Below are 19,801 nucleotides of genomic sequence, written 5' to 3' on the forward strand. Positions count from 1 at the left end.
CCACACCAATTAAGCCCAGAAATACATTTTTCTTCGAGTTGATGAAACACAGGAAAGTGTTCTTAGATACAAATAATGTAAACAAATACTTCTCTATATTGTCAGGTCTGCTAAAAAAAAAAAAAAAAAAAAAAAAAAAAAAAAAAAAAAAAAAAGGGAAATGAAATTCAGAGCATCACTGAAAAGCTTTGCAACTAATGAGCCATTTAACAAGAAGGTACCACATTCAGCATGGAGTGAGTAGACCTGAACTAATGTGGCTGCACACATCTGGTCCACTGTCTATACTACTGAAAACAAAACAGGTGCAAGTGTTATGAAAAAGAGTTTTGAAGCAGTGAAGAAACCACAAATGATCTAAATATTGAGTAGATGGGGGAAGAAAAGAACAGAAGAGAATCTCAAAGACATTCCTGGTCTGGTGTAGGCAGATTCCCGAACTACATTCTAAAAATATTTCCCTTGCAGAACAGCCCTGACCAGATTCTCCCCAGAAACAGAGTTGCATTCACAGACAGAAAACACAATATTTGGAGTCTCAAGAAACTTGCAGAAACTATGTAAATGTAATTTCAACCACATCGAAAATATTATTTCTCTTTGAGCTGTGTGTGCTAACACAACAAAAATAGTCAAAACTGGTGAGAGATGCAACCTTGTCTTTGCTAAGAAAATATTATCATCTTGACTGTGCAAAACAATTCCTTCAACACAACATGGAGGAATGCAATAAAACTCCAAATATAAGAAATTCAAAAGGCTTGCTTAAGTAACAGCCTGCAAACTGAACATTTGCTTGGCCTCATCCCAAGACAATTCCTCTGGTTTTCATCCTTCTCATGCTGACTGCCTGACTCACCAAAGCATTCACATTCTTCCACTCTAATCTTCCACTTTTTGATCTCAGTGGAATGGACAATTTACCAGATAAGGAGATGAAGCTGGTGTCCACCTTGTGAACTCACCCCCACAATTATCCCTCCAGATTGTCTTTTGGCAAAGTCTTCACATGGAAACCTTTGCGTTAAGGTTTTATTTCATGGATGCCACCAGAAATTGGACAGGTAAGTTCTGCCTTGCACTTGGTGTGCCTATGTGTGTGTGTATAAATATATGTAAATATAAATATATATTATATGTGTATATATTATATGTGTGTGTATACACATATCTATTCAACATCTGCATAACAGTGACCTTTACGGTAAGGAACAAGATTCAAAGCAGACTTGGGGACCTTGCTAAAGATGAAAGACATTTATAGGAGTTTAAAGGAAAAAAATGGAAAAGCCTTTGGAGGAAGAGTGTACTGAGAACTACTAAAGAAACAGGCTGCACCAGACTCAGGAAATCCCTGATATGAAAATAGCTGGATGTGGGCAAGGAGTCAGGTTAAGCCTCATATATAAACTTACTCTGTTCCTATGCACATTTGCTTAGGGCTAGAGTCAGAACCAGGATACAGGGCAAGATGCACTCTGAAACCATCTACCACCACTGTTAGGTATGATGCCATTTGTAAGAAAGAACATAGAGTAGTTTCACCATCAAGAAGCTCCCATCAATGGATCCTCACCATTATACATAAAAGCATTACAAAAAATTGTTTCAGGAAGGTGCAGCTGAGCTAATGCTACCAGGATTCCAATAAACTACACCAGCTTCTATGGTACAAGACATGGAAAGCAGTGGGAAAGAGCGAAAAATATCCTGAAAACATAATTTGATGCATTTTTAAGAGCTCTCTGCAGACAGCCATTCACTGTTTCTCAGAGCACCTGCACTGCACTTGATATGCCTACATCCAACAAGAGCAACCCTACCTGAGAGGCTTCACAGTGAGCTGCAGCGAGTCCAGCTGATCCCACAGCTCCCTGTGGGCCAAGTGTGGTCCTGCTCTCCCTGCTCCAGGTCATGCTCTCCCACTCCTCCTCCCACACCAGTTCCAGGCTGATCAGAAACTACACCGATTTCAACTACCCAAAGCAGTAGACAACAAAAGGAGCATCTGGGACGCTGCCAGGAGGGGAGTGGATACTGCCAATTTCAGTATCATGGAGCTGTTATACATTAGCACATCCATTCCATGAAAACTCCCACTAATTGACCTGCACAGCTTTTGGCTAAATATGAAAAAAAAAATCCCAAACCAAAACAAAGTATTTTTACATCTTATTTGAACAAATATATATTTGAAAATACCACAATGCATACCAAGACCTCAGCTTACTATGCAGTTGACTAAAATAATTTCAAATGGCATTAAAAATATAGAAGCAATATGGATGTTGCTAGGAAAGTGTTAAGAGAAGTCTGATAAATACAAGCAGAAATTATTTAGTATATACCTATCTATAATAAAGCTTACATATAATAAAGCAACTGGATGCAATGGAATGAAAGGTGCTTAATTCCGGGGGGAGAAAAAACAAGAAACACACACATCTGTTTACTAACTATAGATAATAACACTTCCTCTTTCTCACTAAAATGTTTGTTTTAAATGCAAAGCAACTTTTCCTCAAGTGTAGTCACCTAGTTAAAGTTTGTGTTGTTTAACTACTAAAGACAGTTGAAAGTCCAAAACAGAACCTCAGCTTGTTCCCTAGCAGCTCACAGCTGGCAGGTTCATCTCTTCCAGGTTTTCCACAAAAAACAACAAACACCTTAAATAGGTCAGTTGTAAAGCAGTTGCAGGACCACCTGAGAACAAATGTAGGCAACAGAGGGAAAGTGCTGCATCTAAGAACAATGGAACATCACTGGCACAAAAATCAACTACTCAAAGACACACTGGGTATTGGAAGGAAGGCCTTAATTATCACTTAAAAGCCCCTACATTCAATTTATTTCAATGAGAGTAGAATGAAAATAAACTTTATTTTCTAAGGCTGGAGACTAAAGATTCCTAGAAAAGCAATGGGATTATTGCTTCAGATGACCCTTCGTTTTAAAGCAACAAGGTCTTAAAGTTGTAATGCCATTTATTCTTATAAAAAACTGAAAATTTTTGTTTAGTAACTTTGAAAGCCATCACAAGTCTGTAGCACCAGGGTAAGATTTAAAGCCATCCGTCTTTGAAGGAACAATAGCAACATTTTTCAAACTGAAGTCTGGATCTTTAATTTTCTTTTTGTCCAGACCAAAAAGACAGCACATGTACTTTCAAAAGACAAAGTTAAGAAAATCCAGGATTCTTTGCACAGTGTGCATCAGTTCAGCAACATGAGCACATCGTAGTTAACTGCTGCAAGACTCTTCCTTGCTGGACAAGTCAGCAGGTTACATAAGCTTTGAATTTTTAAAAATATGAACAAGCACACTAGCATGCCATTGTGAGCTTTAGGCCTCAGAACAATGGGGCATTTTTAAAAAGAATTTGAAATGCTCCGCATGATATTGCTTTGTAAAAGATAATGGCTTCATTTTACTTCCCGCTCTGCAGCAACAAAACTTTCTGTGTTATTTACAAGCTGATAATATGAGTGCTTGCTAGTTTTATAGTATTTAGATACAGTATTATAAAACATACAAGGGATTAAAAGCATTGAGACTTAAAAGGAAAGGGTTTTTTTTGAAGTGCATACGTGAAATGTAGAGAAATAGTAAGTGTTTAAAGAAACAAAAATTCCATTGGAAAGTCAGAAATACAGTTCTCAGTAGTTTCATTTTTCAGCTGTGTTTTCAACTCAATTATTTCATTAAAAAATTAACATGCAAGTGAGTGAGTAGAAATCAATTACAGAAGTTCAACTATCTATCTGGTTTTACTCTGAAAAAGATTTTTAAGTGTTTGTACTCTGAGTCTTGGCCGTTTACATTATTTGTGTTACTTAAACACCAATTGATTTTATTTTTCACCTGATTCAATTTCAGGCAATCTAGTCTGAGAAATTTACTTTGAATAAAAAAGGATGCTGTTGAGCGTGGCTGTGAAATGATGGTTTTCCCTTTGAAATTCTTCCTAAGGGTGACAGTTGTCTTGCATTTGTGCTTCCAAAAGGCTTTCCACAATGAGGTGCTGACCCGTAACAAGGAACATGAGCATTATCACAATTCAAATAAAGGCAGGACTAACTGCTGGATACAAAGACAGAAGCAAAGTAGTTAATGTTCTCAAGCTAGGGTTACACAGAGAGCTGAGAACGCTGCCTGTGTACATATCACGACTATAAAATAATTACAAAAGAAACAAACAAGTCACATGTTCATGACACAAGTACCTACTAATTCTCCCATGATGCAGTTGCACATGATCTCTTTCAAGACTACTGTGAACAAACACATACAGACATTACATACTTTAATGTAAACCATATTCAACAAACAAAAGAAAACGAGGTTTCAGCAACAATGCCTGCAGTATCAAACACTAAGAAGTTTCTAAAGCACAGCACCAAACACTAGGATCCAACACCTCACAGAAGTCTTTTCTTCACACACTACTAGTATTATTTTAAATTTATGCAGCACTATCCCCAGCTGAACCTCAGACGATGCTCTTTGCTAGATTGACTGATAACTGAGCCACAAACAGAACCAGGTACAATATTGACAATTGTATAACAGCTAAATTGGCCACAATTTCTTCAATGAATGTAGAAACACGCAGTATGCTGGTTTTCTGTAAACATCAGCCCCATGGTTTCCAGTGTGATTTGTTGATCACTAAAAAATTCAACAAGACTGTTGAACTTAAACCGAAGAGTCAAATTAGGTGAAATTGTAATTCCTTCGTTCTCCCAGGGGAAATTCAAAGGATTGCTGAGATGCTCATGACAACTCAAAAATCATGCGGACCAGGAAAATACCACATGGACCATTTCATTTCTGCCTAGCAAAAAGTGTTCCTGTGGCTCCAGCAGAATCCATCCCCAGCAGCTGTCACAGGTGGCCAAAGGCTCAGACCAACAGCTGGCATCACCACTGCATTTCTCCACTCCTGTTAGCACGGACAGAGCTCTCTGTACTGGGCATTGCTGGTAACTGGATTCAGTTTCAGGCATGACCAGGAGTTCCCGCCATCACGAGCATGTTATCTTATGTATCTTTCATATCAACGTGCAAGATGAAGAGCAAACACTGCTGGCTTGAGAAAGATCTATCAGGTATACAAACAAGAGCATTTCCCAAGCTTTGCAAAACTAGTGACCATAGGGGACACTTCAGTAAGAACACACTCACACACTGGCTTGGACAACAGGAGAAAGTCCCACAGCAGCTTTTGGAACCAGGGCATGGGAATTATTACTCACAGTGTTACAAGGGCTTTCACAAAGGTTTTTTTTCCACACTTGAAGAGAGTCAAAGCAGTTTCTTAATTTCAAGACGTTTATGTCCCCCCGTCCCCTAAAAGGGCTAAACTATACTTGCATTTTAAAAATTGGTGATATATAGAAAAAAAATTACTGATTAACAGTAATTACTGATTACTGATTATAGGGCACACATATTGTTCAAATATTGCTTGAGATCAATGTTATAAAGACATATTTTCCATGAAGCAGAATGCATTAGGAACAACACAGAAGTTCTTGCTATACAGCTTGTCCAGCACATTTTGTGTAATAAACCATTTAAATTAATAACACACTTTCACACTAGTTCACTCTCTTTCAAACTTTTGTAACAGCGTTTGGAAAAACAAACACTAGTTATTAAAAAGTCATAAGAATCATCAGCCACGTGTACAACATTTGGTCACTTCAGAGTCCACGTATTAATATATTCATGACCTATAAAAGGCAGACACCTGCACAAATCATTAACCTAGATTATTAACTGTTACAGCACCCAACAGCTTGCTCATGTTAATAGCATTACCAATTCTACCTTGTATAATTGTGGTCACACCCCTCTGTAACATGTCTATAATGTGTTTATAACATGGAACAGTTCATAAGCGATTTATAAAAAAATCTTAAAATAAAAAATGCCGCTGTATCTCTTTTTTTTAAACCATCTGGGCTCTCAAGACACAATATGTGAAAGTACAAAGCAAAGATGAAAACAAGATACATTTGATTTTAAGATGACAGATGAAGAAAAACGGCTTTTGTTGTTTAAAAAATATATATATATATACACACACAAGGTATTGACTATTATCAAGCTAACAGTGGAACAGTATGATCAAGAGCATCATTTTACATAGTTTTAAATGAAGTGCAGTTGGAAAAGTGACAGTTTATGTATAATTAACTGCAAAGTGAACGTAAAAACAGCATCACACTTTCAGTCAGCATAATCACTTACCAATTTCAGCAGGTAGTTGCTTGATTTTGTTCTCTCGTATGCTAAGCATGGTGAGTTTTGACAAGTTTTTGATATCCTTTTCCACAGTAGTTATACGATTAAAGCGTAGGTACAGAGTGGCGAGGGAGCTTAGCCTGTACACCACCGAGGGGATTTCTCTCAGTTTGTTATGCCGCAGGTCAAGCATGCGCAGTTTCTTCAAGTTATCAAGAGAGTCAGGCAAACTGGTGAGTGAGTTCTCACTCAGAGCCAGCGTCACCAGGTTCACAAGACAGCCCACCTCTGCCGGTAGGCACTGCAGTTTGTTACTGTATAAATAAAGTTCTGTTAACTGCGTTAGCTCTTTGATAGCTGATGGAAGCAAGTGTATAGACCTCTTGGACAAGTCCAAGCGCATAGAATTCTCTTCCCGGCATTTATTTAGCTCTTTGATCACTTCAGCATTGCTGGATTTTTTGCGAGTACCTGTGGCAGGATTAGGTCTTTTTATCGTATTGTCCACTGAAAAAGCTACCCCAGGCTGCGTGCTACTGGAGTCCTTCTTTCCATCTTTGGCATCTTTCCCTTTGGTCTTAGGCTCCTTTTCTTTGCTCTCTTTCCCAAACCCTCCAGAGGCCTTAGCCTCCTTCTCCCTTTCTTTTGACGATTGGACTTTTGGATCCTTCTCTTTACAGTCCTTTTCTTTTCCTAGATTACTACTCATGGTGACTCAACGTTCAGCAAGCACCACATGAAATCTGTTTCTGAAGTCCACAAGAACAATTCAATGCTGAGGCAACAAGGATCCTTAAAACACGCAAGCGTTGAACCCAGGGAGGAGCTTCAGAGGTGTGACACCCATTTGCTACATATTGGTTCTGAAGGCACTCTTTCCTAATCCTACGGTCAGGAGATTCAGCTGTAGAGATCAGGTCAAATGCTCCGTATTAGTATTTCTGGAACACAGAGAAGAGAAGCCAAAGTTAGTGTAAATATAAAACTTCCAGTTAAATATTGAATGTTTCTACATCAAGCCTGTACTCACTAACTCAGGTTAATGATTTCAAACGTCAGTGAAAAACCCAAAGCTAAACCAAAATACTACACATACTGCTCACAAAATCCACTGTGGTACAAGAACTGTATTAATTAGTATATGTGAGGGAAGAAAAATCACAATTCTTAAATATAATACTGTCTTCAGTAACAGATTTGAGTCACCATCTTATGTCTTACCTAGTTCTTACAATAACCCCCTGATCATCAACATGTATATTCTCTTCCTTCAATGCCTAATCAGCCAATACATATCTGCTATAATTTTAAGTGCCTGCCTCCTCTGACAAACCTGTACAGGCTTATTCTTTCAGCACAAAAGAATCTCAGTTCAATCTACAGTAAAATCTAATATGCTACAGTAACACAAACACTTTGCCTTGAGACATCTCTTCTGACCAGCTCTGAACCACAGGTCTCTGCTTTTAATGTGGAGCAGAACATTCTCACCAGCTTCATGTGCTTTGAACCAACCACAAAGATTTTTAAAATATACCTATGAAAAAGTCAGCCAAAACCCAGAAGAACTACATTATGCTTCAAGATAAGTAAAATTATGAGGGAATTTCTCTTCAGAGTAGGACACACAATATCTTCACCACATCTTGAATTTTCCCCCCCAATGACTACAATGCAGCCTAATAAGTGAACAGATGTCTGAAACCTATAAAGACCCATTTACATTTTTACAAAATCATCATGCATCATGGAAAGTAGCTTTTCTTCATGTTTCAATTCGAAACACATAACATGCCCAAGAACTTCATGATTCTGAGTAATGTGGAAAGGTTTTTGAATGTATCTTTGTTGAAGAAAAAAACAATCAATGACAACAGTAATTTCATGCCTCCATATTAGTCCACCTTTTAGCTTTGATATGCAGTATCCACTGCTGAAGAAAGGTCCCCTGTTTCCCAGCCACCTTGTTTAAATACTCTTAAAACCTCACAGAAGCTGTATCACTGTCTTGGCATTCCAAATTCTGCACAAGTTCATACAGCTTGTAATCAAAATCAATTAAATAATATTTTGTATACTTAAGCCATCAGAAAGTACTATAAACACAAACATTTTTTAGCAGAGCTCAAGTAACCATTTTTAACTGTGGTCATGCTGTGTGTGCTTACCTTCAGATACAAAAATGTACATGGAGAACACAAAGCTGCACACTTTGCTCTCTCTATATATATTCACTCATATTTTTTTGAAAAGGTAAAGAAAATCTATTTTAAAATGATCAGAAGGACAAGACACTTTACCCCAGCTGCAAATCCAGATGTTTAGTAACAATGCTCAAAAGAGAACCTGCCTCAGGAGGTGCCTTCCAGTCCTTCACCCTGATTCATTACTGCTGCAGCATCACCAAGTGTGCTACAAACACTGTAATAGGAAAAAAAAAAAAAAAAAAAAAAGCCCAATCCACAAAAAAAAAAAAAAAAAAAAAAGAAGAAAACAACCCAAAACAGATAAAAACCTCCCCCCCAAAAGAAGCTCAAAATTGCCTCCAGTTCCTGTGTTCTGAACAACTCTGTTGTAATGACCCACGGCTGAATGCTAGCAGCAGCAAGCAAAAACAGTTTTTAACACAGAAATATTCTGCACTGTTAAAGTTTTCTAAAGCAGCACAAGCCAGTTTTTTACTGTATCCTTAAGATTTCCACACGACTTCTACACCATCCATTAATTTGACTTCTCCTCAAGATTACTAACCTCACCAGATTATATTTAAAACTTCTTCCCAGCAATGTATAATCTACACGCTCGTAAAACGCCAGTAATAGGAAATGTAATGACTCCCGATGCAAAAACACAGCTGACTAAAGGGTGGGAGCCCAAAAGGCTTGACAACATGTTTTCATTATGAAACAGTAACACAAAGGAATCAAGAACTAACACAGTTTCTGAATCCTGATAATGCAGAGAAAAAAATGCAGCAGTGCCAGAACAGCTACTGCTCCTCATTGAGTCCCCGAAGTGTGAAATACTCAAAGAGCTGCTGCTCTCTTGAGCTTTCAATTTAATCAAATTTAGGACCCACCAAGAGATTTGTTTCATTTCTTATGTGCGCAGCAGCTGGAGGAGGTTTAGAAAGAGCCTCAGAAAGGAAAGACTGCTGGAGATTAGTGCTGCTGAAAGCAGCTCGGCAGTGCAAGTGCTCCAAATAATCCACACGCATTTCACTGCCTTTGTTAGCAATAACTTTAATTGTACCTAGAAAGAAATTAAATGCTCAACTTCACATAAGTTGCTCTACATGATCTCTACTGCAGATCATTCAAGCTGATGGGGTTACTCACATACATCAGGTTAAACATATGGGTAAACTTGTGGTGGGCATAAGTATAATTCCATATATTACAGAGGAGGTTAAATATGTTTCAAAAGGTTATGCATATTTTTTAAGCCCTTTTGGTTAAAGGACAAGAGTCACCATCAATTCTAAACTACAGTCAAACAAACATTCATTGTATCTCAAAAGGAGAGCTTCTTTTAGAAATATTTTTAGCAGAAGGAAATTCAGTGAAATTAGCAAGTTCTGCCAACTTCTTCCATTTTCCAATGCTGCTCAAACTGACTTCCTGTCAATATTAATTGACATAAAAACATTTAACTATTATGTCCCAGAGAACTTGGAAAGTTTAAGAAGACTCTTCCTTGGCAGAGTATGTGAAAAACTTTTAGAGACGTTAAAGAAAATAATCTCTTCCCTGTCCCAAATATTATTTTTTTTTAAGTAAAATATTTGTAAATAGCTATAAATAACCAACTCCAGAGTTTTGATTCACTCCTCCTGATGCCTGGTGAACATAAACCAGATGTATTTTATTTTTTATCATCTGTAACTGATGAAACTTCAGAAACAGAAGCAACTTCAGCCTAAACTATATCACCTTCCTTACTGTCTGGAAAAGAGGACCACATTTACCTTGTATATTTTAATGATTTTTTTTTTAATATGTACAAGTAATTGAAAAGAGATTTCAGTTTTTATGAGCAATACAACCTTAAACATTTATGCAATAAATGCTTTATTAAAAGTGTGGTAATGTAGGAACATTTTGCAGTTCTAGGAATAACACTACAATAATCACTGCAATTTGGCAATATAAATACCGATGTTTCCTGGTCACTATCTAGCACAATATGAGGCTTGAGATAAAAGATTTCAGCCAACTACTATTCAAGTAAGGCTGTAAAAGCCTTAACTGTCTCCTACCCATACTGCAAAGTGGTGGGACCCCCCAGAACAGGCTGTTCACCGCATGAATTACTCTCAGCAGTCCCTCACTCCCCAGAGGATGTGTTCAAGTGTCTTGTGACTTGCAATTATATGAAAGTTTCCTGTGCGTTCACAGAGATGGCTTGAAGAAGAAATCGTTAAATGAAATAAAAGAGTCTCCCACAGCTGAAACATTTTCCTCTCAAGTGACGAGGTTAACCAACAGCAGTCCTCTCTGCCAAAGGAAAATCATCGTGGCACTTCATCTTACAGAATGGTCACTTTACAGCACCACCTAAACCCTTACTGGCTCCTCTTCTGTCTCTCTGTAGCCAAACCAGGCACTTCAAACCATAAACATTTCTGATATTTTAAGCATGTAATATCTAAAGCATCGTTTTCACTCAAGTGTAACACATAACACTCAACTGTAACAGAATTTTACCTATGTAATGTAGCAAGAGACATACAGGCCTGCATGTAGAAAAAAAATTTTTTAGTACATGTGTAACTTTTTATCACAACAGGATTGATTTTTCTCTTCACTCTGTGTTTGTACTAAACTTAACCCACACCACAGATAGGGCTTTTCAACCTAAATAACCGCAGAGGATCATTCTGAATATTAAACAAGTCGAAGAAATAAGGAATCAGCTCATACCTAAGACTCTGGAGTAAGCAGACATCTATTCTACTACCCAATAATAAAGAAAATGTTCTGAGATTGCAATTCTGATCCAGGTATTTTTGATTAGTCAGCCCTAAATGATTCTTAAAAACAAGGCAGAGTTCAAATGCTATCTGGTAATTGCAGCAACACCTATTCACAAACAAACACACACTAAAAAAAAAAAACAAACTACTTTTTAAAAAATATTTACCTTTTAATTAGAGCAGCATGAGATACATCAAAAACATTTCATATTCCAGTACACCACAAAGGTGAACACATCAATAAGTAATGGATGAAATTTAAAGCTTAGCCCAAGTGGCAACAATGAATTTTCATTCTCAATACCACATATGCACAAAAAAAAAAAAAAAAAGCCAACCCAAAAAAACCCCAACCACCAGTCACTACTTTCATTTGGAAAACCAAGCAGCTTAAGCCAACGAGTCACTTGCAAACAAAGCACATTCTCTCCTACAATTTGCTGGCTTCAAACATCTGACCTACAGAGTTTTCATCTCCATAAGTACATTTCAGCTCCTGCCACTGCAGCCACCACGGACCAGCTGGGAGCAAAGTGCTGAATCAGTCACCAGTGGTTGCACAGCTCCTCTGAACACAAAACCTCATTCCGAGGTATGGAGACAGCAAGGGAACAGCCAGCCATCACTCCACCAGAGATCAAAAACTGCCTCATCTATCTCAACAAAGCAATGCTCCTGAAATATGCCAGCTAGACAGCTTCTCTTCTTCGGGAAGAAACCTGTTATTCCAGAGTACAGGAATGGCTGCTGAATTAACACTCAATGGCAGCAGGGCAATACTGTCACGGTGTTGTGCCAGCTACCCTGCTTGGCTTGTTCAATGGAGAAGGCTAACCATTAAATTCATCTCAGTGCTGTAAGGGGATGGCCAGCAGATGCTTGTCCACAGACTACCAATTTAGCCTGATTTCAACACCCCAGGATGTGGCACCCTAATCCCCTCTCACACTGAGGGAGCGGCTTGTTCACTGCAGGCACAGCTTGAGCTGGTAAGGAGGAGCCTGGGCCCTGACAGCCCTCCAAGCCCTTTAAAACATCTTCATCTGCCACAGGACTGCAGCCAAGACCATCCGGACTGTTCGCTGCTCCCACGGCTGCCAAACAGCACAGCCAGCATAACTCACACTGGAGCAAAACCCAGGGGTCGAGGGAATAACTGAACAAACGTCAGGCCAAGGGGACAACAGCTCCATTTAGACCATCTCTAAAGGCTTCCTAACGCTCACTTGTGGTGTCTTAAATCTGCAGGCACATCGGTAACTATAGGCACTTAATTATGAGCCTACGTGCAATTACACCTGGAGTTACTATAAATAAGCAAATGAGTTTCTAAAGATTTTGAAGGTTGATCGTTGTGTGCTTGCAGAGCCAGGCAGATCCCCCAGGACATCCCATCCCAGCTTCTGACACAGCCGTGCCCTTCCAGGGCAAACAGGCAGGCACATGGACATCACTGGTTTGGAATTCATCTTTGCAGTCCCTGGTCACCAGTTTTGCTGCTCTCTGGAAATACTTCCCTGCACTAAGTGCCACGCCACATACCAAAGTCCAGAGCAGTCTGGACAGAAAGGCTCTACACTTGCAGACAGAAAGTCACCTACGCCTTAAGTTCTAGGAGGTAGAAATAATCTTCTGTGCCCTGCCTTTGAACTCACCTAGCAAGTACAAAAATATACATACTGTGATTCATCCTGTGTGCTCCAACATTATTTTTACTAAGTACTCTCTCTTTTTCTTTGCAGAAACAAAAACCCACTAGTTTTTTTGGCCAAGTTATAAAATACCACTACATGTTTTTGTAGAAATACACTCCAAGAGCAAAGAATTCTGCTAACTCCATGCAGCAGCTAATTTTAATATGTAAAAAGGTACTTTCTGCATGTGTGGCCCCCCAGCATGTACCTTTTGAGCTGCTTGTCTCCATTTCCATGGCAACTCACTGTATCAGCAGGCTGTGTAATCCTGCATAACACATGAAATTTGAAAATCCTAACTTTCTAGATGAAACAAATTTCCAGGATTTAGTGCAGGTTCTAGTATCTCTTAAAAGGGTCATTATAAATGGATATATTAGTCTAGGAAAACCCAATTATTGTTTTTGTGACTGTACAACTTCTCAGTCTATAGTGGCATACAACCTTCGGCAAGAGCAAGTGCCCCCAACCCACCCAATACCCTCCTCTGAACAGAGATCACCCACCTGTAGACAAAATTTAATTTTCAATATAGAACAACCTTTCACTATTACCACTACACAGCACTCAGACACAACTACTCAGATCCCTCAACAGCTCCTATAAACAAAGGAAACAACCTGCCAGGCACCGTTTTGTTACAAATTTGACAGAAAATGGCACTGATCCCACCAAAGGTGATGATACAAACTAGCATCAAGTATTTTTAGTTCATTCATCATTTCCTTTGAGCAATAAAAGCAACTTATCAAAACAAAACCTACTAAAAATGAGACTAAACATGAATAATGAGTGAGAAAGTAAACACAAAAAGCATCAGCAGAGTAACACATTATCTACTAATTATCTATGTTATCAACAAATTAAGTTATGTTGATTCCACAGAAATTGGGACAAAGCACACACAAAAACCCATCACAGCTAAACAAATAATTGCTCAGTTACTATCTAGGGTAGCATCCCACCCCAGCCAATAAAAGCAACACAGAATTATCTACCATAAATCTTGTTTATTGTAGCAGTTCTCTATTTATTTATCTCTGAATTTGACACAATAAGTTTGCTCACCCTCTTTAACATGCTTTTCTGTAATAATTATGATGATTTCACAAAGTTCCATGCTGGATGATTCCCAGTCCCTCAAATTTTCTGACTATATTTAGTGACTGTAAGCCACTGGATCCTTTTGCAGAGGAACACTATGCTAAAAAAACCCAAAACAACAACAACAACAACAACAACAAACCTATCTAAAAAACAACTAAAAATGTGTTTTTAACTCAATGAAAAGGAGCGATGACTCTTTACCTTCTATGTTTTAGCAGACAAAGCCACAATAACTACATTATTGCAGCTCAGCACTGAATAATATCTGGCCTTGCTTCAATTTTTTTTATTGTTTTTAGCTAAAATTATTTGCCATTCTTGATCTTCAGTTAAGACAATAAAAGCCTGGACATATTTGTTTTATTGAACACCTAGTTTAAATATTACTAACGCACTGAAAACGAAATCTGCAGTAATGTTTACTTCTCAACTAACGTGGTGAGTTTGGAAGATATAAAAGTGTCTGTCAAAGTCCAAAAAAATACTTTACCATGTTTCCAATTACACATCTCCTCACCTTTCAAATCATTAACATATTTTTAATCTGACCAGTTCTTAGACAACAACTAGCTCCTCGAACAGATCAACATTCTTCCCAGAGAAAAGATAACATCTGCAATCAGCATCAATTTTGCTCTAAGTGTACATTTCTGCTTCATTACAACTAAATTGAATAAAATTTATTTGAAAACTGCACAATGACCAGCTAGAGTTGTTTCTTTATGATGGTACATTGCCCAAAAAGTTTACATTAAATATTACAGGAAACCAAAACAAATGTAGACTGTTCTGAATGAAAAGTCAAAAAGATCCCCCCATTACGGCTTAAGCAATGTTCTTTCCAGTGAGGTTTTTTTTGTTTGGTTTTCTATCCTGACTCTTTCAGATGAATGCATCTTCCCTGGAGAAAGCAAACTGATTCAGGCCAGGTATATATATGGATAGATATCTATGTATGTATATCTATATGTAGCATGATGACAAAGAAATTGCTGTGTTTCAGCTAACTAGATGTAAGTTAAAACCCTCTCATCTCTTTTCTCCAGCAATCATTTGCCTAAACATGATGTGACCGACCACTTCTGCCATCCAAATACTCAGATGCAAGAACTACAAACCGTGAAAGAGAAATGGTATTTTTCCTGTATTATGTGTGCCCACTCCAGCTGGAGCCTCATTTTTAACTGCTACATTTCTGAGGTTAATTGCATTCTGCCCACTCAGTTTCAACTGGATTTTGCATTATTCCCTCCCTGTCCTCACCCTCTTATGCTGCATTACTGCACATGGTTAAGCAGATTACCACATTCCAGTGGCCACCACATTCCAGTAGATTCCATGCTGCTGCACCACTGCTTGAAAGGATGCTCAGCCACAGCTGGAGAAGCCAAAGGAACTCAGAAATACCTCGGGGAACTTTGCAAATAAACGGCACCACGGCAATGGAGGCTCATTATACACCCTGAGGAGCTGATGAAGAACAAAACTGCTCCCAAGCCTCTTTCAAAGCTTTCAACTGCTTTCCCCCATTGAGCATAACAGAATTAAACACAAGGACATAAAGCAGTGAAGTATTACTGAAACAAATAGATGCATTCCATAGGTGTTCAGGTAGCCCTGTATACTGCCAGTGCTCCGTGGTAAAGGCTCCTTCAATCACATTGATCCGTGTAAGACTTCACTCCTTCAAGCTGACATTTACCAGCATCAGCCTGCCAGCCCTCAGGGTTTTTTGGATTGTTTTGGTGCTGGAGAGAGGGGCCTTGAGGGAGCATGAGGATAGAGGGAGAAGGTAAGATAATTTACTTGGTTCAGCTGCGTGCAAGACTAACCACCAGTAAAAGCACCTTGCTTTGCTCAAGTTGAAGGTAATCTTAACACCAATTTCATAACGAAGGCATTTTTAGTTTAGATTAGGGACTTCAAATCTATTTTAATATCTGGTGCCACAGTGAATTTCACCAAATATTCACTCCTGGCCACTCAAAGTCTAATACGAAAACTACGGGGAGTTCCAGTGGCAGCAAAGCTCTGAGTATTTCCTACAGCTGAGCCTGTTTCACCTCCTCAACACCAACACTGACACAAGGCATTCCCAGAGAGCAAGTTAGACCCAGAGGGGCCAAAAAGGCCATTCCTTTCAGCTGAGACACCCTCCTGCTGTCCTCCCCACCTTCCCCTGGGTCACAGCAGCCACACAGAGGAAAAAGCTCCTGCCTGGAGCACAGCAAGCTGAGAAACAAGCAGGAACTGGAGCAAGAACAAGGATGGGAGGCTGGAAGGCACAGGGGCTGGGCAAGAAGCAGCTGATAAGAAATTCTACATAAGAGAGTATCACAGACATAAAAATACTGAGAAAATAATCAGTCAACAGGCACCATTCCTGCTCCTACACACTGCGTGGAGAGGGGGTCTAGGAGATGGCAAAAGTACACAGTGATTGAAGAGGTATTAAACTCTGACAAGTACAGTCACCTACACCACTGGAAGCCATCTCATTCACACCTCCCTAATTCTGATTACTTTATATTGAAAACTTAATTTTCATAACTTCTTAAGAGCGTTTTTATTTAGCTTTTTACATGTTTTCTTCCCCACTCAACATTGAATGCATTAGCATTACAAAAAACCCAAAAATTACAGCATTTGAATTTATTGCAAGTTCATCCACATTCTGACAGATTCCCAAGAGGATCCCAGAGACTTTTTTTCCCAGGATAGCAGATAAAAGTGAAACAAACAAGGATGAGAAGAGAGCTCTGCTCACCTTCCTGTGAAGAACCACAAAATGTCCAGACCTACCATCCTCATCCCCACCATCACAGAGCCTGATGCACAAAATACCCTCAGCCCCAGCACTGAATACTATTCTGCTTGTAACTTAGAGCCTGATTAAGAGATTATTTCACATATACTAACAATTCTGGAAAACACATGATAAATTGGGTCCCTTCACAGGAACAAGATGTTTTCTTTCAAAAGAAAAAAAAAGTAAAAAGAAAACCACTATGATCCCTTCCAAGCAGATTCTTCAAAATCTGTTCAGATGAGGCATCCTTTTCTTCCAAAAAAAAAAAAAAAAAACACCAACCCAAAAGGTCTTCAATTAAATTTTTCCTAGAAACAGTGAAAAATATGATTTCTTCTTGTCAAAAATCAGCTCAGTGATAGACTCCTAGCACACTCGAAAGGCTTACATACTGAAAAAGTAGAAAGTGGCAGCAGAGCTAACCTGAAAAATTACATGGAAAAAAATTAGATGCAATCTGAATAAAACAACATTGTATAAATATTGCAAGGACACCTTTTACCTCACCACTTTCCAAAAAATTAAATAAGATAATGGAAATCTGAAAAAACTGATGAATAAGCAGGCTAGCTTAGAGCTACACTGAAGTTCATATCGCTATCCTAACAAAATTAATATCAAAATTGCACTATACGCCTATTTATACTGAGTGACATTTTTGCACCTTACTGCCCTTTGTTTCAGACAGAAAACAGATGTCATAAATGTCTACATAATTCAGCAAGAAACTGTCTGTTTGTGAACATTTAAAATGCAACCTTTACAGCAGCTCAGGTACAACAGTGTCTCACCAGGCCTGCTGGTCTCCAGACATTTGTGCCTTGTAGAATCTGGTCCCGTTGAATAAATGGACCAGAGGATTGCACTGAACTTTGCAAACTCAGAACAGGCGACTCCCTGCACAGGGACTGCCCACATCTGCTCCTCCCTCACCTGCACAGAGGTGAGGATGCACTCAGCTCCTTGCAGAGTGACTGTGACCCAACCTCCAACAAACAGCTCAACAAAGTGATGGAGCAGTAATTTTTACACTGATGCCCAGGGCAGGAGAGGGCTATTTCAACCACCTAAGTGACATTCACAGGAGTTGCACAGGTTAAATCAACTCAGATTAAAAGACAGTGAGTCTTTTTCAAACCAAGTGTAATCCAAAAAGTATCAGACATAAGCAGATAGCACTGAAAAAAAAATATACAGCATCACAAATTGACTTGAAGGACTGAACAAATTTTAGTGTGACAATATGCTCCAGAACAATATGTTCAAAATGAGGGTACACTCTATATATATATATATATATATATATATATATATGAACAGTATGAGAATACTTGGAAAATATCTGATGATGTGAGAACAGAGCTCCTGAACAGAAAGAATAAGAAGAAACTGAAACACTGCACCTGAAACTGTAAAACAAATAAAAAATTTTATTTGTAAAAACAAATAAAAATTGGTTTAACAAAGAAGTTTATTAACTAATTTTAACTAATACTTGCCACCTGCTTGTTTCTTTTTTACTCAACCATTCTCAAAAGAGTGAGGAAGGCAGAAAAAAAAATCACAGGAATGACACTTCCATGGAAAACATAAAGGATGAGAAAAAGAAAGCAAACATTGCTATAGGTAAAAGAGAGATGAAAATCACCAGCACATACCTGAAGTGAGACAGAAGTAGAGGCTGCAAGGCACTCTGACAATGTGCAGGAATACCCAAAGAGCAGTAGCAGACAGACAGGCAGGACAAAAGAACTGGCTAAGTAGGATGTGTGGAGCAGGACCTGAATCGCTGCAACCCCTGCAACGGCCAAGAGCCACCCTCCCAGCAAGGCACAAGATGCCAGAGCTATTCCTCCGTCCCATCACAAGCCTTGCTCCATCCCTCCCTTTGCTGCAAGGCAAGAAACAGTCCAGTTACACCCACTCTTCTATTCCTACCTGGGGGCTTAAAGGATCAGCACATGTCTGAGGAAACCCCCTCCCCACCAGCCCCCTGCTCCTGCAGTTCTTGGACATAAGGTTGTGCAAACACAGGCAGCTTCTCTCCCCCACAATTCCTCCTTCCTCCTCTTCTTACATTCTCTGACAATAATTCTTCCAACAGGAGGTGGAGAAGTTGCAATGTGAAAAGCTGAATATCACTGTGTGAACTGCACAAACTCCTACCAAACCAGAAGCTTCTGTAATTCTTACAGAGTAGCATAACTAGTCTGACAACTGGCTTAGAATTAAAGTACACTTAAATGCTATAAACATGAATTATCAATTTTTAAAAAACGAATATATACATAAAATCACTATATATTAGATCAGCATCCTATGGGGATCAAATTCAGACATGACACAAATATAGAAATTTTAATTTTAAATTACTCTTGCTTTTTAAGGCTAAATTTGATCTGTGCTTGTGGGGCCAGTTGGAAACATGACTGAGAGAAAAAGGTTTTAACCACAGCCTCTGTTTTTGACACACTATGTGTTGTCCCCTAACTCCTAAATTCCTCATGTCAGATCAGTGCAGATACTATTTCACCGCTCATTTTTCTCACAAGCAACTTCTAGCTTATTTTACAGAGCAAATAACACTACCACTTAATCCTGACCAGATGATCCCTGCCAACACTCAGACTCATCACTGTGGGCTGCATTACAGCATGATCTTACATAGCACCATCTCGTTCCTACTCCTAGCATTTATCAATAAATTATTACTTTGATTCGGGAGCTCTTCATCACTCTCCAGAAGAATGTGGTATCTTCAAGGGATGCTTCTATGGGTCCAATTCTTCTCCTATTTATAAACACACGCACAACTGCAGGAATCTGCTAGAAAATTGCCTATATCCTCCATCCTTTAGCCATGCTACCATTATGTCTAGATGAGACTACAAAGTGCTATCTAAGAAAAAATTCAGTATTCAAGTACTTATCACCCAAATAGCCCTCCCACCTGTCCTCCAGAAAAAG

The 19,801-nt window shown here is 38.8% G+C and overlaps 1 protein-coding gene across 1 annotated transcript in view; it reads right to left on the reverse strand.

The window, feature by feature from the left end:
* The window catches only part of SHOC2 (SHOC2 leucine rich repeat scaffold protein), a 59,915-nt gene that overhangs the window by 29,203 nt on the left and 10,911 nt on the right, over positions 1 to 19,801 (reverse strand). The window contains exon 2 of the mRNA XM_066323587.1: positions 6,256 to 7,190. Within this exon, the coding sequence (XP_066179684.1) occupies positions 6,256 to 6,958 (703 nt within the window). The 5' untranslated portion in view covers positions 6,959 to 7,190. The remainder of the gene's footprint in view (positions 1 to 6,255; positions 7,191 to 19,801) is intronic.

The sequence above is a fragment of the Sylvia atricapilla genome, chromosome 8 (genome assembly GCF_009819655.1).
Source record: "Sylvia atricapilla isolate bSylAtr1 chromosome 8, bSylAtr1.pri, whole genome shotgun sequence".
NCBI classification, from domain to species: domain Eukaryota; kingdom Metazoa; phylum Chordata; class Aves; order Passeriformes; family Sylviidae; genus Sylvia; species Sylvia atricapilla.